The 27,142-nt window shown below is 38.9% G+C and overlaps 2 protein-coding genes across 2 annotated transcripts; one reads left to right on the top strand and one right to left on the bottom strand.

The window, feature by feature from the left end:
- LOC128641763 (uncharacterized protein K02A2.6-like) lies at positions 1-21,164 on the top strand. Its single transcript, XM_053694285.1, has 2 exons — positions 1-2,969; positions 21,139-21,164. The coding sequence occupies exons 1-2, from the start codon at positions 329-331 to the stop codon at positions 21,162-21,164; spliced, it is 2,667 nt and encodes an 888-aa protein (XP_053550260.1). The 5' UTR covers positions 1-328.
- A 2,475-nt stretch (positions 21,165-23,639) lies between these two features.
- Positions 23,640-26,012, bottom strand: LOC128641981 (UDP-glucuronosyltransferase 2C1-like). The gene has a single exon (XM_053694604.1). The coding sequence runs from the start codon at positions 25,724-25,726 to the stop codon at positions 24,119-24,121; it is 1,608 nt and encodes a 535-aa protein (XP_053550579.1). The 5' UTR covers positions 25,727-26,012; the 3' UTR covers positions 23,640-24,118.
- Positions 26,013-27,142: the final 1,130 nt, after the last annotated feature.

Genomic DNA, 27,142 nt, shown 5'->3' with positions numbered 1-27,142 from the left:
TAAACAGTATCCAGCTAGACAAGGGTCACAGACAGCTTGTTACAGATGTGGTGACACAAATCACACAGCAAATGCCTGCAGGTTTAGGAACAGCACCTGCTATGGGTGTGGGAAGATTGGTCATACAAAGAGAGTGTGCAGAAGTTCCTTAGACAGAGATAAAAGTAAGAAAGGCAGCAAGTCACGTGCAGCTTTTCATGTGCAAGTAGATACACCACACACTGATTCAGAGGAAGACAAACCATTATACACATTACAGATCTACAGCCTTGAGAATAAAATTCCAGAACTGCAAGCAAAGGTGAATATAGATGGTAAACCTCTCATTATGGAAGTTGATACAGGAGCAGCAGTCTCTGTTATCACAGCTGCTGATTGGAACCGCCTGGGACTAAGGCAACCAATTGTTCCAACAGCTGTCACCATGCAAACATATTCAAATGAAATAATAAAGCCTATTGGGTGTGTATCACCTACAGTGACATTTAATGGTATAACTAAAAAGGTACGCCTCTACATTTTACCTAAAGGAGGACCACCTTTGTTTGGTAGATCCTGGATCCAAGCATTGGGCATGCCAAAGTTACCACAACAGTTACCACTTAACAAACTGCTTGACCAAAGTGGGAATTCAAATTCTTCTTGGATTAATTCACTAAAGCACAAATATAAGACTGTATTTGATGGGAACCTAGGTTTAGTGAAAGACAAGCAGATTCAGCTTCACCTAAAAGAAAATGCTATTCCAAAATTTTGTAAACCAAGAGTTGTACCATTTGCACTTAAACCTAAAATTGAAGCAGAACTAGAAAGACTACGAAATCAGGGGATTATTGTTCCAGTGTCTAGCAGTGAATGGGCTTCCCCAATAGTTCCTGTCAGAAAAAAGAATGGGGACATTCGCATCTGTGGAGATTTCAGAGTGGGCCTTAACCCTCAATTACTTGTGGACCAGTATCCTTTACCACGGATTGAAGAATTGTTTAGTTCTCTGGCAGGGGGTGAAAAATTTACAAAAATTGACTTGCATCAAGCATACTTACAATTAGAGGTGCATCCAGATTCCAGACACCTGTTAACTATCAACACTCACAAAGGACTTTTTCAGTATACGCGGATGGTGTTTGGCATTGCCCCAGCACCTGCAGTGTGGCAACGGATAATGGATGAGATCTTGGCAGGTATTCCACATACCCACTGTATGTTAGATGACATGCTTATCACTGGTGAAAATGATGCTGCTCATAAAGCCAATGTTGAAGCTGTTTTACAACGCCTACAGGAATTCGGACTGAAAGTTAACATGGAAAAGTGTGAGTTCTTCTGCAAGAGTTTAGAATATTGTGCACATGTAGTGGACAAGACTGGTCTACACACAACTGCTGAAAAAGTGAAAGCGCTGGTTCATGCTCCCACCCCTGTTAATGTATCTCAGCTACGTTCTTATTTGGGGTTGCTCAATTACTATCACAGATTTTTACCAAATTTGGCTCATTTACTATATCCACTACACCGTCTTTTAGATAGTAAAAACCAGTGGGCCTGGACTGACTTATGTACACGAGCATTTGAACGCTCTAAGCAGCTTCTTCTGGAATCAAGACTCCTTGTCCACTATGACCTTAAGAAGCCTTTGGTACTAGCCTGTGATGCTTCACCATATGGTTTAGGCGCAGTACTTTCACACATTATGCCCGATGGGTCTGAACGTCCTGTGTCTTTTGCGTCCAGATCTTTAACTCCGTCGGAGAGAAATTATGCCCAGATTGATCGGGAAGCTTTAGCAATAATTTGGGCTGTGAAGAAATTCCACATTTATATATATGGCAGACCTTTTACTCTGATCACGGATCATAAACCACTTTTGTCCATTCTGCACCCTCAGAAGGGTATCTCCAACACAACAGCTGCACGACTTCAGCGCTATGCACTTCAGCTGGCGGCTTACAACTACTCCATTAAATATCGATGCCACAGTGATCATACGAATGTGGATATGTTTTCTAGATTACCAATGGTACATCACATGACAACATCTTCTAAAATCATAGAAACCCCTCCACAGCCTGTAAATTTAAATTCCAAAGTGATTGCTACTTATACATGCTCTGATTCTACCTTACAGGAAATCAAGTCTTTTGTTCAACATGGGTGGCCTAAAGTGGTTCGCTCTGACCTTCAGCCATATTTTACAAGGAAGAAGGAAATTGTGCATGACTCAGGCTGTCTGTTATGGGGGTCACGAGTGATAATTCCGACCTTACTGCAAACATTAGCATTAAAGTTACTACACAGCTCACACCAGGGTGTAGTAAAAATGAAGCAAAGAGCACGAGAATATTTGTGGTGGCCTAAATTGGATACAGATATTGCTTCTTATGTAGCTGCTTGCAATGCATGTGCACAGACACAGCGGAATCCCAGCAGGGACACCTCAAAAACTTGGCCATGGCCAAATGAACCTTGGACAAGAATCCATGTTGATTTTGCAGGGCCAGTGGAAGGACGAATGTATTTGGTGGCTGTGGATGCTCATTCCAAGTGGCCAGAAGTAGTTCAAATGTCAAGTACTACAACCCAACAAACCATTGTTGTTCTTTCCAGTATGTTTGCAAGATTTGGACTGCCACAAACTTTAGTCTCAGACAATGGTCCACAGTTCATATCACATGAATTTGAAACCTTTCTAGATACAAATAACATCAAACACTGTAAGACAACTCCATATTTTCCAGCCTCTAATGGACAGGCTGAAAGATTTGTACAAACTTTAAAACGCCACTTAGCTGTCTCTCAGAAATCAAAATTTAATCCAAACTCCCTTTCTAATTTTTTGTTTAACTATAGAAACACACCCCATGCCACTACTGGGCTATCACCTGCAATGTTAATGTTTGGAAGACGCCTGAGAACTCCACTGGATAAAGTTAGACCAGAACATCCCACACAAGAGTTGAACACTTCTAGCGTTTCAGAATTTGTTCTTCATGACAGAGTATGGATTAGAAACTACCGTGGCCCAAATAAATGGATTCCAGCTGTCATAATACAAGGCATGGGCAACAGAATGTTTAAAGTTCAACTACAAGCTGGTGGTACAGTTTCCCGCCATGTAGAACAAATGAGACATAGATCTCAACCAGCTACACAAATATCAAATGATTCAGATGGTGAGGATATCTGGCATGGAGTGTGGAGCCCACCTGAGTCTTCTGAGGATGAAAATGCAATGAACACAACTGAAACAGATCAACCTCAGAATGATTCTGTCCAACAACAAAATATCACAGGTGATCAACAACCATTGGGTACTCCTCCACAGACAATTTCTCCTGAACCAAATACTCTACGGCCCTCTAGAAACAGAAGGCCACCTTCTAGATGGCAATGTGAGGATTCAGTGAGAGATTATTCAGCAAGGAATGACCTAATCCGAAGGCGGACTTATCGCAGAAAACATAACTGTGACTAAATTCTAGCCTGCGACCTAGGTCTTGTGCACATAGACTATAGAGATAAACTGTTCTAAGTTCAAGTGTATGGTTTAGTTACTTGTTGTATGTTACAATATTATCCACTGTCTGTTTTTTTTTTTTTTTTAATTTATTTTTTATATATTTTTTTTTTTTTGGAGAAAAAAGGGGATGTTAAGATTACTGCAGCTTTAAGCTCAGCTCACCACACCCCCTGGGTGTGTCTGGGTCTCTGTGACATCATCAGAAGCCATGTTAGTTTTACTGATGGAACCTGCTAGAGAATAAGCCATGTGGCTGTAGCTGAATAAAAGTTATCTAAAGTTCCTGCTGCAGAGTCTTCATGATATGTGCAAGACACAAGGTAACAGCACACAACTGAATGTTCTAATCCTGACTACACACAGAACATAACACATACATTATACACATACACTGTACCCATACACATACACTGTACCCATACACATACATTATACACATACACTGTACCCATACACATACATTATACACATACATTATACACATACACTGTACCCATACACATACATTATACACAAGCACTGTACCCATACATTATACACATACACTGTACCCATACACATACATTATACACATACACTTACATTATACACATACACTGTACCCATACACATACATTATACACATACATTATACACATACACTGTACCCATACACATACATTATACACATACACTGTACCCATACACATACATTATACACATGCACTGTACCCATACACATACATTATACACAAGCACTGTACCCATACACATACATTATACACATGCACTGTACCCATACACATACATTATACACATACACTGTACCCATACACATACACTGTACCCATACACTGTACCCATACCCATACACTGTACCCATACACTGTACCCATACCCATACACTGTACCCATACCCATACACATACATTATACACATACACTGTACCCATACACATACATTATACACATACACATACACTGTACCCATACACATACATTATACACATGCACTGTACCCATACACATACATTATACACAAGCACTGTACCCATACATTATACACATACACTGTACCCATACACATACATTATACACATACACTGTACCCATACACATACATTATACACATACACTGTACCCATACACATACATTATACCCATACATTATACACATGCACTGTACCCATACACATACATTATACACATACACTGTACCCATACACTGTACCCATACCCATACACATACATTATACACATACATTATACACATACATTATACACATACACTGTACCCATACACATACACTGTACCCATACACATACATTATACACATACACTGTACCCATACACATACACTGTACCCATACACATACATTATACACATACACTGTACCCATACACATACATTATACACAAGCACTGTACCCATACATTATACACATACACTGTACCCATACACATACATTATACACATACACTTACATTATACACATACACTGTACCCATACACATACATTATACCCATACATTATACACATGCACTGTACCCATACACATACATTATACACATGCACTGTACCCATACACATGCACTGTACCCATACACATGCACTGTACCCATACACATACATTATACACATGCACTGTACCCATACACATGCATTATACGCATGCAGGGCAGACTTAGGCATACATTATACGCAGTGTACCCCATACCTGTACGTTTTGTAGGTATTTTAATTGTACATTTTACAGCAGAATCACAAATACAATGTTAATTTCACAGGCTCTGAAGTGAAGACTAAGTCAATGGGCCTCAGAGGCACTTGACCATCCTCCGCTGTTCTACACTACAGCCGGGGGTAGATTTGTGTGGCGCTGCTGTACTCTTTGGCTAAGGAAATAAAAAATCTAGCTAAAAGATCTGGACTGCCAAAGTTGTTTTGTTACTCTCAGCTAAACATTTCATATTAAAATCTCAATGTGCTTACTGTCTCTTTAATTTAGCAGAAGCAATATATATTCCTTATACTGGCTGTTCTTTCGTATTGTGCTGTTTCCACTTCCCAGTCTGTAAGGATTAATACCGTACTCTGACACTGCTACACGCTATACACTGCTTCCACTTCATGGTCTGTATGGAGAATACTATAAATAAAGATGTTACAGACCCTGCTTCATTAACAGTATACGCTCAGGTACAATATGCACTGGGAAGTGCAATGAGCTGTTAAAAGAAAATACAACTATTAAAGGGACAGTCAACACTAAAATAGTTTTTGTTTAAAAAGATAGACAACATATTTACTATCCATTCCTCAGCTTTGCACAACTAACATTATTATATTTATGTACTTTATTACAGTTCTGCCTGTTTCTTAGCCACTACAGACAGCCTCTTATCACATGCTTTTTCTTCATAAATGGAAAGAGTCCACAGCTGCATTCATTACTTTTGGGAATTCAGAGCCTGGCCACCAGGAGGAGGCAAAGACACCCCAGCCAAAGGCTTAACTACTCCTCCCACTCCCCTCATCCCCCAGTCATTCTTTGCCTTTCGTCACAGGAGGTTTGCAGAGAAGTGTCAGAAGTTTCAATAGTCTGTTATGGAGGGTAGTACTCTTCGGCATGGGACTGGAGTTTTAAGTAATCCTGTCAGCCTCTCAGTGAGAACATGGGTGAAAGTTAGAGTCCAGAGATGCAGGGAGAGTCTTTCTGCGAAACCATCCCGACTCATATTAACAGCTCCACAAGCAATCAGCGTTGACGAGTTTCGCTGCCTGCTTTTCTTTTTTAAGACGCGATGAGTCCACGGATCATCTTAATTGCTAATGGGATATTCACTGCCCCTCCATCTTGAAAAAGGGCATCTCTTTCAGAGTGTTGTTACCATACTTATTCTACCAATCATAGGTCTTTTTATTTCTCCAAATAGATTTGTGTGGATATAGATATAGTGGTTAAGATAAAACAACATGTTACAATGATTCGTTACTATGAAATACCATCTATCGTAGTATTTTTGAAATGTAAAATAAGACATCCAATCCTTACCTATAAAATATAAATTTTTTCACCTTCTTTTTATGTTAAATGGTTAATTTCATTATTCCAGATACTAATGTATGAATATTTATATTGGTAACCAATTTGTGTATATATACATATTCAGACCCACTCGATCCATTGGAAACAGTGTATTCCATCTAGTGGTCTTATATTGTAATAACAATCTCCCTTTTGTGTATACACACTCTTACATTTATATTCGTATACCTATTTTGTATACAGGGTATATACTGCACTACTTTAATATATTATATATTACATTTCTAGTGTCTTCTTATTGCTACAACTTGTTGAGGTTTTTATATACCATTCACAGAAAAAACTTTCACAGAAAGTGATGGATTTCGAAATCCTTATTTAGTCCATTAGGAATGAAGCTATCCATAGTGTGTATCCACTTCATTTCTAACTGACCCAAACTGTTCTGAATATCTCCTCCCCTCCAATTGTGTTCTAATCTTCTGATACCTAGGAATTCCAGATCACCTACCTTCCTGTTGTGTTTTCTATCAAAGTGTGCAGACACAGTATGGTTTTGATATCCCTTCTCAATGTTGTAGATATGTTCGTTTAATCTGGTTTTTAAAGGTCTTGAGGTACGTCCTATATAGATTAAATTGCAAGAACAGCGTAAAAGGTAGATAACATTTTTACTGTTACAGGTAATGAACTGATTAATATCATATTATTTCTTATGATCAGCTGAATAAAATTTATTACTCAGTTTTGCAGTCTTTTTCATCATTTTACATGCATTACAGTATTGGCATTTTCTAAAACCTATTTGAGATGGTAATAGCCAGTTTTTCATGTTACCATTTTTGGCCAGTTCTTTGTTGCTATGGGAAAGTTGTAATTTCAGATTCTGAACTTTTTTGAACATCACATTTGGACCATCACCTAAAAATTCAACTAAACTAGAATCCCTTGAGAGTATTCCCCAATGCTTCTGAATTATCTTCCTCAACTCACTACTTTGTGTACTGTGTTGAAAAATCAACCTATTGGCAAGATTATTATGTGACCCTCCCATATTGTTTTTATCTTTCATTTTATATTTCAATAACTCAGTCCTGTCCATATTTGTTACTTCTTCTATTTTCTCTTCTAAAAATGTATTTGAATATTCTTTTTCTAAAAATCGTTCTTTTAGAATTGCTGATTGAGCCCTAAATACCTCCTTATCTTTACAATTACGCCTTAAAATTGACCTTTTGGTACGTTTTTTAGCCAATGTTTTTGATGGCAGCTATCCAGGCTAATATAATTGTTTACATCTATACTTTTAAAATAATTTTTTTATTTTAGTGTATCATTTTCGATATAGATTTCAAGATCAATGAATTCTACCTTGGTTTTACTGTAATTCCAGGTCAGGGCTACCTTGAATTCATTGTTTTTTTTTAGATATTCCATAAATTCTAAGAGCTGACTCTCACTCCCTGACCAGATTAAAAACAGGTCATCTATATAGCGGCGATAGGACACTATATATATATATGCACACAAATCTATTTGGACAAATAAAAAGACCTATGATTGGTAGAATAAGTATGGTAACAACACTCTGAAAGAGATGCCCTTTTTCAAGATGGAGGGACAGACTTCAAGTTTCCATTTTTTTCATCAATTAGAGGTTTAAAAGGACTCATGGACATGCGCACTTTATTCCTTGAAAAAGCTGATCCAGCGAAATGTACGTCGGAATTGACACTCTCTTGCGTCTCTACATCTGCTTATTCACCTGAGGGAGGAGCGGTCTTTGTGGCACTGAGAAGTGGTGGTTCTAAGCGGTTAAGATTCTGCTTGTCCATCCATCTCCATCCAGGACTGGCATCTACTCTTTTGAGTAATTTTACAGCTATTATTACTCAGTTTCCCTTTGTAAGAGGTGTTGTAAAAGCATTTGTGATGCTTTTTATGTATTTTAATAAATGTTTGTTTTTATAAGATTTGCCTGAGAGTACTGTTTTCCCACCAGTATAAAGTGGGAGTGCGCATTACCCTGAGCTTGGCCATAAGCTCCAACAAATGTGAGTAATCACTCGTTAAACAAGCAGAATTGTTGCACTATAAGTGGTTACAGAGTTACACTATGTTGCATATGCTTGTTTCCTTTTCTTTGAGAACACACGGAGGACCGCAGAAGAGTGAAGAGACCTTTCTTAGAAGATTTACATATCCTTATATTTGAACTTTTTTCACGATTCACTTTGTGTATTTTATTATCACATTTATTTTGCATTATTTTTTTCTGTTTGTGATTTTTGGTATATTTATTATATATAAGGACTATTCTGTCTTTTGTTCAGCAAGGGCGTTATATGTCCACAATAGACTTACAGGATGCATATCTTCATATTCCAATTCATCCAGATCACTATCAGTTCCTGAGATTCTCTTTTCTAGACAAGCATTACCAATTTGTTGCTCTTCCTTTTGGCATAGCGACAAGAATCTTTTCAAAAGTTCTCGGTGCCCTACTCTCTGTAATCAGAGAGCGGGGTATTGCGGTGTTTCCTTATTTGGACGATATCTTGGTACTTGCTCAGTCTTTACGTTCTGCAGAATCTCATACAAATCAACTAGTGTTTTTTCTTCAGACATGGTTGGAGAATCAATTTACCTCAGAAAAGGGTAACCTTTTTAGGTTTCCAGATAGATTCAGTGTCCATGACTCTGTCCCTAACAGACAAGGGATGATTAAATTTGGTTTCAGCTTGTCGGAACCTTCAGTCTCAATCATTCCCTTCAGTGGCTATGTGCATGGAAGTTTTAGGTCTCATGACTGCAGCATCGGACGCGATCCCCTTTGCTTGTTTTCATATGAGACCTCTCCAGCTTTGTATGCTGAACCAATGGGGCAGGGATTATACAAGGATATCACAATTAATATCCTTAAATCCCAATGTTCGACTCTCTTTGACTTGGTGGTTAGATCACCATCGTATGATTCTAGGGGCCTCTTTCGTTTGTCCAACCTGGACTGTAATCACAACAGATGCAAGTCTTTCAGGTTGGGGGGCTGCTTGGGGATCTCTGACAGCACAAGGGGTTTGGAAATCTCAAGAGGCGAGATTACCAATAAATATTTTGGAACTCTGTGCGATTCTCAGGGCTCTTCAGTTTTGGCCTCTGTTGAAGAGAGAACCGTTCATTTGTTTTCAGACAGACAATATCACAACTGTGGCTTATGTCAATCATCAGGGTGGGACTCACAGTCCCCAAGCTATGAAAGAAGTATCTCGGATACTTGTTTGGGCGGAATCCAGCTCCTGTCTAATTTCTGCGGTTCATATGCCAGGTATAGACAATTGGGAAGTGGATTACCTCAGTCGTCAGACTTTACATCCAGGGGAGTGGTCTCTCTCCACCCAGAGGTGTTTTCTCAAGTTGTTCAGATGTGGGGTCTTCCAGAAATAGATTTGATGGCATCTCATCTAAACAAGAAACTTCCCAGGTACCTGTCCAGGTCCATGGATCCTCAGGCAGAAGCAGTGGATGCATTGACACTTCCTTGGTGTTATCATCCTGCTTATATTTTCCTGCCTCTAGTTCTTCTGCCAAGAGTGATCTCCAAAAACAACATGGAGCAATCGTTTGTGCTGCTGGTGGCTCCAGCATCGCCTCACAGGTTTTGGTATGCGGATCTTGTCCGGATGTCCAGTTGCCAACCATGGCCACTTCCATTAAGGCCAGATCTTCTATCTCAAGGTCCGTTTTTCCATCAGGATCTTAAATCATTAAATTTGAAGGTATGGAAATTGAACGCTTAGTGCTTAGTCATTTTCTGACTCCGTGATTAATACTATGTTACAAGCTCGTAAATCTGTTTCTAGAAAGATTTATTATCAAGTTTGGAAGACTTACATTTCATGGTGTTCTTCTCATAAATTTTCTTGGCATTCTTTTAGAATTCCTAGAATTTTACAATTTCTTCAGGATGGTTTGGATAAAGGTTTGTCTGCAAGTTCCTTGAGAGGACAAATCTCGTCTCTTTCTATTTTATTTCACAGAAAAATTGCTAAGCTTCCTGATATTCATTGTTTTGTACAGGCTTTGGTTCGTATCAAGCCTGTCATTAAATCAATCTCTCCTCCTTGGAGTCTTAATTTGGTTTTGAAGGCTTTACAGGCTCCTCCTTTTGAGCCTATGCATTCTTTGGACATTAAACTACTTTCTTGGAAAGTGTTGTTCCTTTTGGCCATCTCTTCTGCTAGAAGAGTTTCTGAATTATCTGCTCTCTCTTGTGAGTCTCCTTTTCTGATTTTTCATCAGGATAAGGCAGTTTTGCGGACTTCATTTAAATTCTTACCTAAGGTTGTGAATTCTAACAACATTAATAGAGAAATTGTTGTCCCTTCTTTGTGTCCTAATCCTAAGAATTCTTTGGAGAGCTCTTTACATTCTTTGGATGTGGTGAGAGCTCTGAAATATTATGTTGAAGCTACTAAAGTTTTTAGGAAGACTACCAGTCTATTTGTTAGCTTTTCTGGTTCCAGGAAAGGTCAGAAGGTTTCTGCCGTTTCCTTGGCTTCATGGTTAAAGCTTTTGATTCATCTAGCTTATTTGTAGCCGGGTCAAGCCCCGCCTCAGAGAATTACAGCTCATTCTACTAGATCAGTCTCCACTTCGTGGGCTTTTAAGAATGAAGCTTCAGTTGATCAGCTGCAACTTGGTCTTCTTTGCATACATTTACTAAATTCTATCATTTTGATGTATTTGCTTCTTCGGAAGCAGTTTTTGGTAGAAAAGTTCTTCAGGCAGCTGTTTCAGTTTGATTCTTCTGCTTCCAATTTAATTTTTTTTCTTTTCAATTATGAGACTAAACTTATATTTTGGGTTGTGGATTAATTTTTTCAGCGGAAAATGGCTGTTTTTTATTTTTATCCCTCCCTCTCTAGAGACTCTTGCGTGGTGTTCCACATCTTGGGTATTGCTATCCCATACGTCACTTGCTCATGGACTCTTGCCAATTACATGAAAGAAAACATAATTTATGTAAGAACTTACCTGATAAATTCATTTCTTTCATATTGGCAAGAGTCCATGAGGCCCACCCTTTTTATGGTGGTTATGATATTTTTGTATAAAGCACAATTATTCCAAATTCCTTTGTTGATGCTTTTTACTCCTTTCTTATCACTCCACTACTTTGCTATTCGTTAAACTGAATTGTGGGTGTGGTGAGGGGTGTATTTATAGGCATGTTGAGGTTTGAGAAACTTTGCCCCTCCTAGTAGGATTGTATATCCCATACGTCATTAGCTCATGGACTCTTACCAATATGAAAGAAATTAATTTATCAGGTAAGTTCTTACATAAATTATGTTTTTTGCGGGGCATTGCCCCAAAGAAATCAGCTCTTTTATCTTTAAAAAAAATACAAACACCCCCCAACAGTAAAACCCACCACCCACACAAACAACCCCCCAAATAAAATCCTAACTAAAAAAACCTAAGCTCCCCATTGCCCTGAAAAGGGCATTTGGATGGGCATTGCCCTTAAAAGGGCATTTAGCTCTTTTTCAAGTGCCCAAACCCTGATCTAAAAATAAAACCCACCCAATAAACCCTTAAAAAAAAAAAAAATAACACTAACCCCCGAAGATCGATTTACAGTTTTGAAGACCGGACATCCATCCTCAACGAAGCCGGGAGAAGTCTTCATCCAAGCGGCAAGAAGTCCTCAATGAAGCCGGGAGAAGTCTTCATCCAAGCCGGCAGAAGTGGTTCTCCAGACGGGCAGAAGTCTTCATCCAGACAGCATCTTCTATCGTCATCCATCCGGCGCGGAGCGGGTCCATCTTCAAGACATCCAGCGCGGAGCGTCCTCTTCTTATGATGACTTCCTTCTTATGAAGGTTCCTTTGTGATGTCATCCAAGATGGCGTCCCTTGAATTCCAATTGGCTGATAGAATTCTATCAGCCAATCAGAATTAAAGGTGAAAAAATCCTATTGGCTGATGCAATCAGCCAATAGGATTGAGCTTGCATTCTATTGGCTGATTGGAACAGCCAAAAGAATGCAAGCTCAATCCTATTTATGCATTTGTGATTGGCTGATGGCTGTCACATGATACAGGGGGAGTGGAAATAGACATAACTTTGCAATTTATTTAACAAAAATCTACTTCTCATTTGAAGTTCAGACTAAGTGCTATTGCATTGTCTTGTCATCGTGCATTTGTTAATTATGCAAATCTACTGTATTGACTGGTCCTTTAACTAATAAAAACCAAGACATCACAAGAGGACGCCTCCGGCTTTTGACCTGAAAATGCATCATAGAGGGAGGAAAACAAAGCTAAGAAATGCTATAAATAAATGTACACAATGCCTGTAACTCATAATGCGCAAACTGAAGGATGTGCATTGGCCTTTCAGTTTGGAATTGAAACATTTTTGTGATATAATTTGATTGTTTCCCTTCAATACAAGATAGTATTATTAGCTCAATTTGACGGCTACTGGGACCAATGAAATTCCATTTCTGTTCCTCACTCACCCGAGTGTTTCCATACAATTTATATATAGTGAATTTGTGACCCACTGCACCCTTCTGAGGAAGGCAACGTAATGTGAAACGCGACCGCATCAGGGGCACTTTCAATCTTTTTAACCACTCTGTTTGTTAAAATATTATAACATTATAGTATAATTCAACAAGCGAAAGATGGGAGGGAACCTAAATGTAGCCACCAATAAGCAAGCACTATCCAGGGTGCTGAACCTAAAATGGACCGGCTCCTAAGCTTTACATTCCTGCTTTTAAAAAAAAGATAGCAATAGAACAAAGAAAATTGCTGCTCTATCTGAATCATGAAAGAAAAAAATGAGTTTAGTTTCCATTTAAGTTTTAATATAAAAATATTATTTTTCTTGTGCTACGTGAGCATTCTGTGTTTGACCTATGCACTATAGGTTTTTCTTTGTAAGTACAATTAATGCCTTTTTACCACACTTTTGGTTGCTTACCTCTATTATTAATTATATATATCAAGGTCAACCAAAAGTAGCTATGCCGTAAGAACCTTTTTCTCTAACAGGACCTCTTTTTCTATTTATAAATTCATATTGTTGTAATAAAAGTGAAAGAAGGTTGTTGCTAAGAATGTTCCCATCTCACCAGTGGAGGGCGCTTTACAACCTTATTTAGCAACTGAAATAAATCTGTTTCTGTACGCAGCCCGCAGCTGTAATGTACAAACTTCTCAGACGATAAAATAGCACAAATGAGAAATCTACAAATTCAGCACAATGTAGCGAATAGTTGTCTTGTTGTAGCGGCGAATCTGCTGTCTCTAAACATTTAACTATTTATTAACATTTGTTTTTACATGATACAAACTCATGAAAGGAACTATTAGAAATTGCCCAGAAGAATAATGCGCTTTGCACATATTCCTGAACATTCAGTGATGTGACCGCATTGTGTTAGTGAGAGAGTGCAAGGAGATCTCAGCCTATGAATAAGAAAATGATCAAGACCTATACTGAGCAACAGAGCACCATCAATAAAACAAAATACAATTAAAGGGACATGAAACACAATATTTTTCTTTCAGGGTTCAGATAGAACATACAATTTTAAACAACTCTATCGTCAAATTTGGTTAATTCTCTTTTTATCATTTGCTGAAGGAGCAGCAATGCATGACTGAGAGCTAGCTGAACACATCTATTCAGCCAATCACGAGAGCCAAATATGTGCTAGCACCAATCACCAACCAGCGCCCACTAGTGTAGGATATGTACATATTCTTTTTTTAACAGGGGATACCAAGAGAACAAAGTACATTTCAAAATAGAAGTTCATTTATGAGTTTAATTTTAAACTGACAAGCTCTGTCTGATATATGCACGTTTAATTGTAACTTACCTATCCCTTTAATGATAAGAAATAAGTTACACAGTCCTGATACCTCAGGTACTGATAATCCCAGGCACTCGTCCTATGTGTAATTAGTTTGTTTAGGGCAATATATAGAATATTATAGACTTCCCAAATATTAGCACCATTGTGCATTAACATCGCTTGAGTGCAATCAATAGCGCTTCTATTACAAAGTTATTTTTTAGTGTTCAATGGATAGTTTAGTGCCTGCTTACATTTGTATGTGGTAAATCCCTTCTTATTAAAAAGTCTATACTTTATTGCCAGATGTTAAAATTCATAACGTAGAGAGAGTCACATCTGACGCGTTTCGCCTGGTTGGATAGTATTCTCCACACGCTAATGATAGGGCTTCCTAGCTTTTTGAGGGACACTAAGCATTTGTTACAAGTGTGTTTGGAGAATATAATAGCTGTTTAACGGTGTATGTCGCATTTTTTAGTGAAGAAAAACAGTATGAGCGCTGATTTTTCTAATTACATTATTTGAGTGACAGCATTTCTGTTAACACATAATTATTTTAAGTTTGACATTTCCATAGATGTAGAATAGCCAAAGGGGCTAAGTTTGCCCGTTCTTATGCCACCCTGGTAATGGGTTGGTGGGAGGCTGTCTACATCTATGGAGAGAGGATTATATTCAGGGATATGATTTGCTCTTACTGCCGTGAAAACAACTTTGAAAGTGTATATAGTTTTTATCATAGGGCTTAATAAATACCTCATCATAGATTGAGGGTTTTAAATGATCACCAACATCATTGAATAAGAGTACAACCATATCTAAAGAAGTACCAAAGTGAAGACATCCAGGTGCCTTGGATGGGTTCTACCCACATTGTGCCGCACTTACCCCATGAGATTGAGGTATCAAATTGGGTCTCCTGCATATGTGGATTTCCCCCACCATCTTCAGGTACGGATCCAGTCTCATATATCAGTTAGGTAGACTACTGTGACGTGCCCGTCTGCCTTCTGAGTGCCTTTCAGGTGCTTTTGCTATGTGAGTAGCCTATCTGTTGCATATTTACTCTTATATCAGAATGTACTAGGCCATTCAGCGCCTCAACGTTGTTCTATTTTTTAAAGGGACATTTTCAGACAAAATTTAAATACACAGAGATGAATTACACATTTGAATAAACACATTTGCAATATACTTGTATTGGCAAAAATGCTTCTAGCTAGATATTCTCAGTGCACCAGCATGTTAAATACTGCAGCTGCTCAGAGCACCAGTGGGGCTTGTATCATGTCAGCAATTAACAAACTATCACCTAGATTACAAGTTTTGCGTTCGTGTTTTAACGCTGAAAAAATGGCCATTTCAGCATTAAAACAGCACCGCAGCCATTACAAGTCTTGTCGGTATAGCTGTACTGCAAGCCTTTTAGCCTGTAACGCAGCGTCAGTCCCGCACTTGTAAAAATGATGTTTTCTTTTGCAAGATGTACCGAGTCCACGGTTTCATCCTTACTTGTGGGATATTGTCCTTCCTAACAGGAAGTAGCAAAGAGAGCACCACAGCAGAGCTGTCTATATAGCTCCCCCCTTAACTCCACCCCCCAGTCATTCTCTTTGCTGGCTCTAAGCTGGAAGGGTAAAGAGAAGAGGTGTTAAACTGTTAGTTTTTATTTTATCTTCAATCAAGAGTTTGTTATTTTTAAATGGTACCAGTGTTGTACTATTTACTCTCAGGCAGGACATAGATGAAGATTTCTGCCTGGAGGATGATGATCTTAGCATTTGTAACTAAGGTCCACTGCTGTTCCCACAGAAGCTGAGGAGTACAGGAAAACTTCAGTGTGAGGAACAATTTCTTGCTATACAGCAATGAGGTATGTTCAGTCATTTTTTCTGCAGAGACTGTGTTAACTCAGAAAGGCTGACAGTTTCCCCATTAGGGGAAGGGGAAGCAGTAATCCTAGTTATATAAGGGGCATTACTAGCTTACATACAGGGCTAATCTTATGGGCACTCAGTTTGTGTATAATATATTGGGCAACAATTTAATTTCATATTACCACGCTGCAAGGATGGCGCAGACTATACATTGGTTTAGAGAGTATAATAAGAAGCAATGGACTCGTATTGAGTCGAATCTCATCGAGACCGACTTCCTACCCAAATTGCTTTGGGCTCCATATCTCACAAAACACAAGCAGAACGGCAAGTTTATTGCGATTGAACACACTATCCACATATAGAAATCCCTAAACTCTAAATACACACTTACTAGAGACAGATCTAAACTAACCCCACTAGTAACATTTGATACTTCCGTTGGTTTAACAGTCCAACAGAAATGGTCCAATAAAGGACTCTATAGAATAGCAGACATACTTATAGCAGATAAAATAATGACATTTACACAATACCAAAACATGGATATCAATGACAAAAATATATGGTATCATTATTTACAATTGAGATCAAGAGCAAATGAAATACTAGGCAATGCACAACCCCTTCCAAACACAACATTAGAAACAATGTGCCTTACTGCCTCTCATATACCAGGAGTGATCTCATCCCTCTATTCCATTTTTAATTCCCCAGGAAATACAGAGAAGACACTAACTATCATTAGATGGAAACAAGATATAGGTAAAAACTGGCCAATCAAAACATGGTATACAAACCTCTCAAACGGATTGTCCTTTACACAAAATGCCTTACTTAAAGAATATTACATAAAGGTTGCGTTCAGATGGTACCTTCACCCAACAAGGTCACACGGTTTGAGAGACGCACTATCGCATACCTGTTATAGAGGGTGTGGGGAAAGAGGCTCGTATATCCATATGTGGTGGGAGTGCGAGCGAATTAAAAAAATCTGGGACTACACCTCTCAACTGCTTAGTGCAATTTTCCAAAAACAAATAACACTAACAATAGAGCAGGCTCTACTTCACTTCCCAATCCCAGGCATACCAAAGACACACCTTAAACTAGCTATGATGGTCTGCACTATGGTTAGACTTAGCATAGCTCAGTTTTGGAAATCCACCCCTCCTGACTTATCCTTTATTTATAATAAATTAGAATATCATTACAATATGGCAAGTGCAGCAGCTGAATCCCTCAATGATACAGAGAGATTTCTAGCAAGATGGGAACCTTTTATAATGCACCATGAGGCAAAAAGAAAGGCCAATCAGAATAACGCATCTGCTTTAAATACCGAGACCTAATACTTGAGCCGGGACCCCCGCTGAGAATCGCTGAGAACCTTTGCAGCGATAGATACAAAAGCATGACTGTTTATAATGATCCCGATATACGATAAGTATCTGGAAAGTGCATATATAACGTTTATTTTTGCTAATTGTATAACCGATGATGTAAACTGTTTTCATTTGAATCTGTAAATTAGAACACATTGAAAATGTGAAGAAAAATGAGCGACACATGTACTTAATTTTATTTTATTTTATTTTGCTGTTATTGTTATATACCATAAAAACTAATAAAAACAATTTCAACATAATATATTGGGCAAACGTTTGTGTTTTATGGGACATATGTTTGAGGGTACACTTGGCTTATTTAAGGGTTTTTTATAACCCACATGGCATCTCAGACCACTGCAACTATGCATGCTCAAACAGTGGAATGGGGATTATGCAGATTTATCTCCTCAGATAAATCTGGATCAAGAGACCAGAGACTCTCTTCTTTGGTGGTTGTCACAGGATCACTTGTCCAGGGGAATGTGTTTCCACAGGCCAGCATGGGTTATAGTGACAACGGACGCCAGCCTACTGGGCTGGGGTGCAGTCTGGAATTCCCTGAAAGCACAGGGTTTGTGGACTCAGGAGGAGGCTCTCCTACTGATAAATATTCTGGAATTAAGAGCGATATTCAATGCTCTTCAGGCGTGGCCTCAGCTGGCTTCGGCCGGATTCATAAGGTTTCAGTCGGACAACATCACGACTGTAGCTTATATCAATCATCAGGGGGGAACAAGGAATTCCTTGGCGATGATAGAAGTTTCCAGGATAATCCGATGGGCAGAGACTCACTCTTGCCATCTATCAGCGATCTATATCCCAGGGGTAGAGAACTGGGAGGCAGATTTTCGAAGTCGTCAGACTTTTCATCCGGGGGAGTGGGAGCTCCATCCGGAGGTGTTTGCTCAACTGGTTCAGCTATGGGGTACACCAGAATTGGATCTGATGGCGTCTCGTCAGAACGCCAAACTTCCTTGTTACGGATCCAGGTCCAGGGATCCTCAGGCAGTACTGATAGATGCTCTGGCAGTACCCTGGTCGTTCAACCTGGCTTATGTGTTTCCACCATTTCCTCTCCTTCCCTGTTTGATTGCAAGAATCAAACAGGAGAGAGCTTCAGTGATTTTGATAGCACCTGTGTGGCCACGCAAAACTTGGTATGCAGACCTGGTGGACATGTCATCTCTACCACCATGGACTCTGCCACTGCGATGGGACCATCTAATTCAAGGTCCGTTCAAGCATCCAAATCTAATTTCTCTGCAATGGGTATTAGAATATGAATAATTTTTATTATTTTTGTTATTTTGTGCAATGCAGTTTTTTTGTTTTGGGGTGGGTTTTTATTTTTAGATTAGGGTTTGGGCAGCAAAAGAGCTAAATGCCCTTTTAAGCGCAATGCCCATACAAATGCCCTTTTAAGCGCAATGCCCATACAAATGCCCTTTTAAGCGCAATGCCCATACAAATGCCCTTTTCAGGGCAATGGGGAGCTTAGGTTTTATTTTTATTTTGTGGGTTTGGGGTTTGTATACTGCTAGGGGGGTTTGTTTTGTTTTGTAGCAAAAGAGCTGTTAACTTTAGCGCAATGCCCTACAAAAGGCCCTTGGTAGTTTATTATAGATTAGGTTTTATATATATATATATTATTTATTTGTTTTTTAAAGGGTATTATAATACTAATAATTTTTATTGTTTTGTATAATTTTGTTTGATATTTTTTGTAATTTAGAGTTTTTTATTTTTTGTAATGTCCGGTTTTAGTGTAAGTCAGGTTAGGTTTTATTTCACAGGTAAGTTTGTATTTATTTTAACTAGGTAGTTAGTAAATAGTTAATAACTATTTATTAACTAGTCTACCTAGTTAAAATAAATACAAACTTGCTTGTGAAATAAAAATAAACCATAAGCTAGCTACAATGTAACTATTAGTTATATTGTAGCTAGCTTAGGTTTTATTTTACAGGTAAGTTTGTATTTAGTTAATAATTGTAATTTTAATTTAGTTCTATTTTAATTATGTTAAAGGGACATGAAACCCAAATTTTTTCTTTCATGATTCAGATAGAGAATACAATTTTAAACAACTTTCTATTTTACTTCTATTATCTAATCTGTTTTATTCTCTTGGTATCATTTGTTGATGGAGCAGCAATGCACTAATGGTTTCTAAGTGAACACATGGGTGAGCCAATCACAATCAATATATATATATGCAGCCACCAATCAACAGCTAGAACCTAGTTTCTAGGGCAATAGAGCATGTACCAAAACATACCGTACACCTAGCGCAGGTAACACAATTCTGCATGCTACCTCTCAGCACCCTAGACATCTTATTAAGGCTGTCCCTAGAGGACAGTTTATAAGATTAAAAAGGAATACACAGTCTTTAGAAACGTATGAAATACAGTCTCTAGAACTTAAAAACAGATTGATTGCTAGAGGGTATAATTCAGCAGCTCTTGAAAAATGTAGAGTTGAGATTAAAACCTATGACACTAGCAGACGGCAACCATGTAATAATTCCTTCGGTGACACTGTTGTTTTTACTACTGAATTTAGTAGCCAATATGAAAAGATAGCTAAAATTCTTAAAAAACATCTCCATGTTCTTCAAGGGGATACCATCTTAGCTCCTCTAATTCAAGATTGTCGATTTGTTGCAAAAAAGCCAAAAACTTTAGCCCGTAGCCTCTCTCCTAGTCAGGTAGTTAGAAAAAACTCGAGAGGCACACAATGGCTGAATAGACAAGGAAGCTTTAAATGTCTCAGCAGAAATTGTGGCATGTGTTCCTCAGTTAAAGTGGGTAACCAATTTGAAAGCAGCAATACACACATAAGGTATACTACCAATTTGTATGCATATTGTAGTACAACCTTTGTTGTGTACCTTTTAACATGTAATCTTTGCCATTGCCAATATGTCGGCCAGACCCCTAGAGAGGTCAGACGAAGGTTTGGTGAACACCTCAGGGACACTAAGAACTATGTCAAGGAATCAGCCATTGCAAATCATTTCAATGGAGAACATTTTACAAACATAGCCAATTTATCTATCAGTATTATTGACATAGCTCTTGTGCCATCTAGAGGTGGCAACAGATATACAATTCTACAAAGGAAAGAGATCTATTGGATCCTGCAGCTTCAAACTAGAAGCCCAATGGGTATCAACAGGGAATGTGACATTGATTATTTTATCGATGACACTTAATATAACTGATACTCTAGTACCCATTTTGTTGTTGCATTCTTCAATTCATTATTATTATTATTATTTTCTTTCTTTGTTATATAGATAATCACAAGACTAGGGATTTTGATTACATGAACAATATTTACACCATTGTTCATTCCTTAGATCACCCCTTATATAACAGTCATTCAGGCTTATATTTATTTGTGTTTATTATTTGTTCTTCTTCTCTTTTTTTAGTCTACTGGCAGCTTATTAATACATAAGTTAGATTTTGTAAGATCACATATATATTCATTTAAGGAACAAATTTGGATAAATTAATAGAACAGAGTACCTAAATATATACATTTAGTATGTATATTTTCCCTTCCTTAGCTTCTTTTTTATACATATATGTTTTTGCTTGCTATAGTATTAACATACACACATCCTAGCTATGTTTTTTAGTCTAGGCTTTATTGGGTTAACTCCCATTCTTAATTGATTGTTCTAATGTGTATTTATAGCATCTCTGTATTGCCTGTATTGTGTCTATGAGTAAGCGCCAGTAGGGGGCGCGAAACGCGTCAGACAGTCACCTGTGTGTTACCCTTACCTGTTAAGAGTCACCTTTACTAAGGTCTCCCTCTTCTTGGATTGGTATTTACCTTGTATCTTTGAATAAAAGAGACTTTTTATTTGCAAATTTACCTGGATTGCAGTGCCTGTCAAATTCTTTTTCTCCTGTATCGTTTTGTTGCTGGATTCGGCACACACCGACTACGGCACTCCTGGGGCAATCCCAAGCGGCCTCGTGGCCTCCAAGTTCACTTCCGGTTGGACGGTTTGAGGAAGCGTCTGTGTTCGAGCAGTAAGATTCTACAAGCTTTTACTTTAACCTAGTTTCTCTGCTGCACATGAACTTGCCTAGATAAACCTTTCAGCAAAGGATAACAAGAGAAGGAAGCAAATTAAATAATAGAAGTAAATGGGAAAGTTGTTTAAAATTGTATTCTCTATCTGAATCATGAAATAAATGTTTTGGGTTTCATGTCCCTTTAAAGTTAGGGGGTGTTAGGGTTACGTTTACGGTTAGGGTTACGTTAGGGTTAGGTTTAGGGGTTAATATAGTTTATTTTAGGTTGCTGCAATGTGGGGGGCTGGCAGTTTAGGGGTTAATATATTTATTTAGTGATAGTGCTGTGGGAGGCCAGAGGTTTAGGGGTTAATAGCTTTATTATAGTGTGGTCGATGTTGGGGTGCAGGGGAATAGGGGTTAATAACTTTAGTATAGTGGCGGCGATATCGGGAGCGGCAGATTAGGGCTTAATAAATGTAGGCAGGTGGCGGCGATGTTGGGGGCAGCAGATTAGGGGTGTTTAGACGTGGGGTTTATGTTAGGGTATTAGGTTTAAACGTTAGGTTTTTTTTTCCCCCATAGACATCAATGGGGCTGCGTTACGGAGCTTTTCTTTCCGCAATTGCTGGTGTTAGGTTTTTTTCTGACCTGCTCTCCCCATTGATGGCTATGGGGAAAGCGTTCACGAGCACCTCAAAACAGCACTTGAATTTTGTGCGGTATGGAGCTTAAAAGCACCATATTGCATGCACAAGCCGGCTGTTTGAAAACTTGTAATGGCTGCGCTATAGGGAGTTAAATAACACAACTTTTGTTGCGTTCGTTAATTTCTCTATAGCGCGAATAACTCGTAATCTAGCTGTGAGTCATTACCAGATGTACAAGCACTTTAGGCTCTCTGCGCAAATGCTGTGGTTAAAATGCTGGAGCACGGAGCATACTTAAATACACATTTCATACAGCTATAGCTTTTACTAGAAGGATTTTAGCTAATGCATTTCAGATTTTAATAGAAATATTTTTGGAATATAAATGCATGTGGATTCCAATTTTGTTCCTTTAAAATGATATGTTCTATTTGAATCATAAATGTTTAATCATATCAGCCATTTTTATTATTTCTTAGTTTAGTGAAATATGTCCCTAGACTTAACTTACTTGTTAGTGCTGTTCTGGCTGGTCACAATATTTAAAGGGACATTAAACACTAAATAAATGCTAGATAGAATGATGCATTCAAAGAAAAGATTAGTCTGAGAATAACCTGTAGATGTATTTTTTAGTTTCATTAGCGGTTTAAATATTGACAATATAAGTGTAAAGTTTTTGTGTCTATAAAACAATGGGAGCTGCCATATTGTAACTTAGGTTACTTTCTCTGCTGTGACCAATTAGGGACAGTTATAAATAGGTCACTAGAGTGCAGCCAATGGCTGTGTGGTATATAACAGTGTTCTGCGCTTCCATTTCTAACAGGAACTCAAAGGATCACAATTTCATAATGGAATTACAAGAAAAGGGGACAAAATACACAGTGAAAGTATATTGCAGAGGTTTTTTTTATATATATATACAATTAATCATTTTCTATTACTATCTCAGTGTTTTTACTGTCCCTTTAACAACACATTTTCCCTTATTCATTTTCAAAAACCTCTAATAACATAAACGTAACATTGGTTTACACAAAACGCACTAACATTACCCCAACTATACAGGTGTAACATTACCCTGCAGATACAAGTGCTACCCATCATGTCAGCTCAGCACTCACACTAACAAAAACTAGCACAATAGATAACTCAGTCAGTACACACAACCACTATACCAATAATGCTCACATGAACTATGCGTTTAACCCCTATTCAGCAATAGTGAAAAAAAACTCTTACAAATAACAGGATTTGTACGTCCCTTTAATAATGGGCTGGCAGTACAGTGGCTGTATCATTGGTGTCAGTGCCCGCTAACAATATTACCCGTTTATAGGTCTCACCATCAGTCTACACTCCCAGTCACTAATTCACTGTGTCCTCAGCAGGTTCATGCCACAGACATAATCATTAATCCTTATGTGATAGCTTAGACTGGAACTTGACTAACTCCGAGAGCACAGGAGCCGCACTTCCTAACTCTGGATTCAGCTACATATATCCCAATATAACATAATTGACATGAAGTGTGACTGGCTCCTCAGCTTTATGACACACACATTTCTCTTCCCCTGATATAGAGTAGTAATGAGTTTTCTGACTTCCTTGAAAGGTGAGTACTGTCACAATATTGCCATTCCTCTTATTGCTGGGCTTGAATTTGCATAGTCACATAAAGGTCTGTATACATGTCGCTGTCAGTGGTCACTGGGACATTCTGGGGCTTTCACTCTCTCTTGTTTTTCTGTTTCTTGGGGAAGCATCTTTTCACTATGGCTTGGAGGAACTTGTAGATCAAGAATATACAAAGAAAGAGGGCAAAGGTCAGAGATGTAATGACATCTATCAAATAGTACTGGTACCAGGGCAGCTCTGTGCCCGCTGCTCTCAGGTGCCCTGCTCCCCCATGGCGCATAACAAACTCTGTCCAAAACACAGCAGCCTTAAGGGGGGGTATAGGGCTGTCTCTGTGCAGTTTTGACAATTTTCTCATGGCATTTCCATAAGAAGGGTCATCTATGATCAGACGCACTGCACGGAAAATGTCCTCTGCTGTCAGGTCCCCTAGATTCTCCAATAGGACAGCAGCTCCCTTGGCCTTCAGACGTAGAATGTTCTCATACTGGTCACCAAAGATGGGAACCCCAACTATAGGGACACCATGGTAAATGGCCTCATAGACACCATTTTCCCCACCATGTGCAATGAAAGCCTTGGTGTTCGGATGACTAAGCAGATCATTTTGTGGAAGCCAACTCATAATCCTAGTATTATTCCCCAGAGTGTCTGGTTTTTCTCCTGTGTAACGCCAGATGACTCTTTCTGGCAGTTGTGCGAAACCTGCAGCAATCTCTCTGGCAATTCTGGGGGGAAGAGTCTTTACAATAGCTCCTAAGGAAAAGACCACCACTCCCTCCTCTGAGGCATCCATTAACTCCTGGATCTCTTGGGGCAGAGGCTTAGGGGGCCGACACTGGAACCCACCAATGTACACAGCATTGGGCATCATTGGCCGAGGAAACTCAAAGACAAAGTCCACCTTCATTAAGTAGATGTCAGCTCTTTTGTGCATCTCAAACACCCCAATGTTGGTGTTGAGGTAGCGATGGGCAATCTGATCATAAGCTGGATAAACTATAAAATGGCTGACTACAAAATACAGGGAATAGAGGAGGACGTTCTTAACTCTTTCTGGGAAGAGCATTCTGTCTGTTACTCTGGAGTGTAGCACCGGGACATAGGAGAGAGGAGACGGTGCCAGAGCAAAGTGTATATCTTCTGTGGGCATCCATCTTCCAAAGAACACCAGAGGCAGCTTGAGATAGTGAGCCAACATTACACCTCCTACATTATAGGGGTCAGCCAGGACCATGTCAAAGTCAGCGTTCCTCAGGCGTTCCATCAAATCCTTGTCCTCAAATAATGCTGTAATTTGGATGGAGATCATCTGAGTCATCTGTTTAATGCCTTCAATGAAATGCAGTGCTACATTAAGGGAGGAGGAATGTTTGGCAGCAATAGTGTTAAAAACAAAGTTTTGAATAAATTCTTCATACAAAGCCTTGTTTACTGTATGATCCCCAGGTATTTGTATGTTTTCTATATGGAAATGTTCTGAGGACTCATCAATATAAATGCTGTTGGAGGGTCTGGTGACTGTGAGCTCATGGCCTTTCTGAATAAGTTCCATCATCAGGATCTTGATATTAATCCAGTGACTTCCCTCTACTGGAACCACAAGGACCTTCCCAGCATGTGCACTGGGCAGGAGCACCCCACAGGTAATCACACAGGTAATCAGGAAGACTCCTATAACTGTACTCACTGGCGCCATGTTAGAGATCCCAGCAATGCTGGGAAAATCTGTTGCTGATCCTACACTGAGTATGAGCTGTGCTAAGTGCAGTGAGCAAAGTCATGTGGTTGTGCAGCACTGACTCCTCCTATGTGCTGGATGGGGAGGGAGTGTGGCTGTTACAGTATGGGCCTGACTCATTCTCAGTTTACACAATCGGGTTGTGCCTGAAGCTATGCGCTTATTAGTTGCACTTTGGTCCCAGGATACAGACGAAAGAATTTAACAGACTAAAAGCTACATGAGCTGAGCTGGGTATAGTGACAGCCAGGCACGTGCGGTTGGTGTGGTATGAAATGAGCTCTGGGGGCTGGGCTGTAATCCTTGTGCAGCAGCCTCTGCTCTGGGCCACTCCCTCTCCTGGGCTTCCAGGGGAAACTAAACACTCAGTGATAAAGCACTGGGCAGCATTTATAGTCATTGACTGAATAAATAGAATTACATATAAATAAGACACAAGCCTGTGTTATGTATTCTGCACTAACCTGTTACCCATAACAGATAATCTGCATGACTAGCTTCTGTTTATCTACGTAACCTCTATATCCTCATGAATGAACTGTGCCCTTCTACAGATCTTTCTAAACTATTAGAATCAATGCACCTATAGTCTAAATGCTATGACAAAAATAAAGTATTTTGCTATGAGAATTGGGCTGCTGTACTGTCTAAACACAAACTCAAGACAAAACTTATATGAAGATCTGTGGAATTATTTATGCATTTATATTGTTATAATTCTGTTTAGAGCAGAGATAGGACACAATTATCTAAATGTCACCGACATGGGGCCGCATTACATATGTGGCATTGCCCGCAAAAGCTTATATACGTATATTTCACCCGTCGCCCGCAATTTTTACTCCCATAAGCTAACATGGGACCACGTGGCAAATCGGTATCCAATATTTAGCGCAAGGACTTACATGGCGAAAATGGAGAAATCTTACTCCATTTTCACCTCGCCACACAAGGCAGCCACAGCAAGCTTTGCACTGAGTATGTGAGCACTGTAACTCCCGAAAATGCCTGCAAAAATAAACTAACATCTAACGCATGCACAATATCTACCTGTCAACCGCAATCCCCCACCGCAATAACTAATAAAGTGTATTAACTCCTATATCCGCCATCAAACCCACACCGCAAGTAATAACTAAATTATTAACCCCTAAATCCGCCAACCCCAACATCGCAAACTACCTATTAAAAGTATTAATCCCTAATCCGCCATTAACCCACAACGCAAACTACCTATTTAAGTATTAACCCCTAAACCGCCAAAGCCCACAACGCAAATAAATAAATTACTAAGCCCCCTAACCTAACATCCCCTAACCTAACATCAACTAAATGTACACAAATTACCTAAATTACAAAATACTAAAGTTACTA

This window comes from Bombina bombina, chromosome 11, assembly GCF_027579735.1.
Source record: "Bombina bombina isolate aBomBom1 chromosome 11, aBomBom1.pri, whole genome shotgun sequence".
Lineage (NCBI taxonomy): Eukaryota > Metazoa > Chordata > Amphibia > Anura > Bombinatoridae > Bombina > Bombina bombina.
This window is presented reverse-complemented; position numbering and strand designations above follow the sequence as displayed.

Coding starts and splice junctions, on each gene's coding strand:
- LOC128641981 (XM_053694604.1), bottom strand. CDS start 25,726: ATGGCGCCAGTGAGTACAGTTATAGGAGTCTTCCTGATTACCTGTGTG.
- LOC128641763 (XM_053694285.1), top strand. CDS start 329: ATGGAAGTTGATACAGGAGCAGCAGTCTCTGTTATCACAGCTGCTGAT. Junction 2,970..21,138: donor AGAGTTGAACACTTCTAGCG/TTTCAGAATTTG, acceptor CTCTTTTTTTAG/TCTACTGGCAGCTTATTAAT.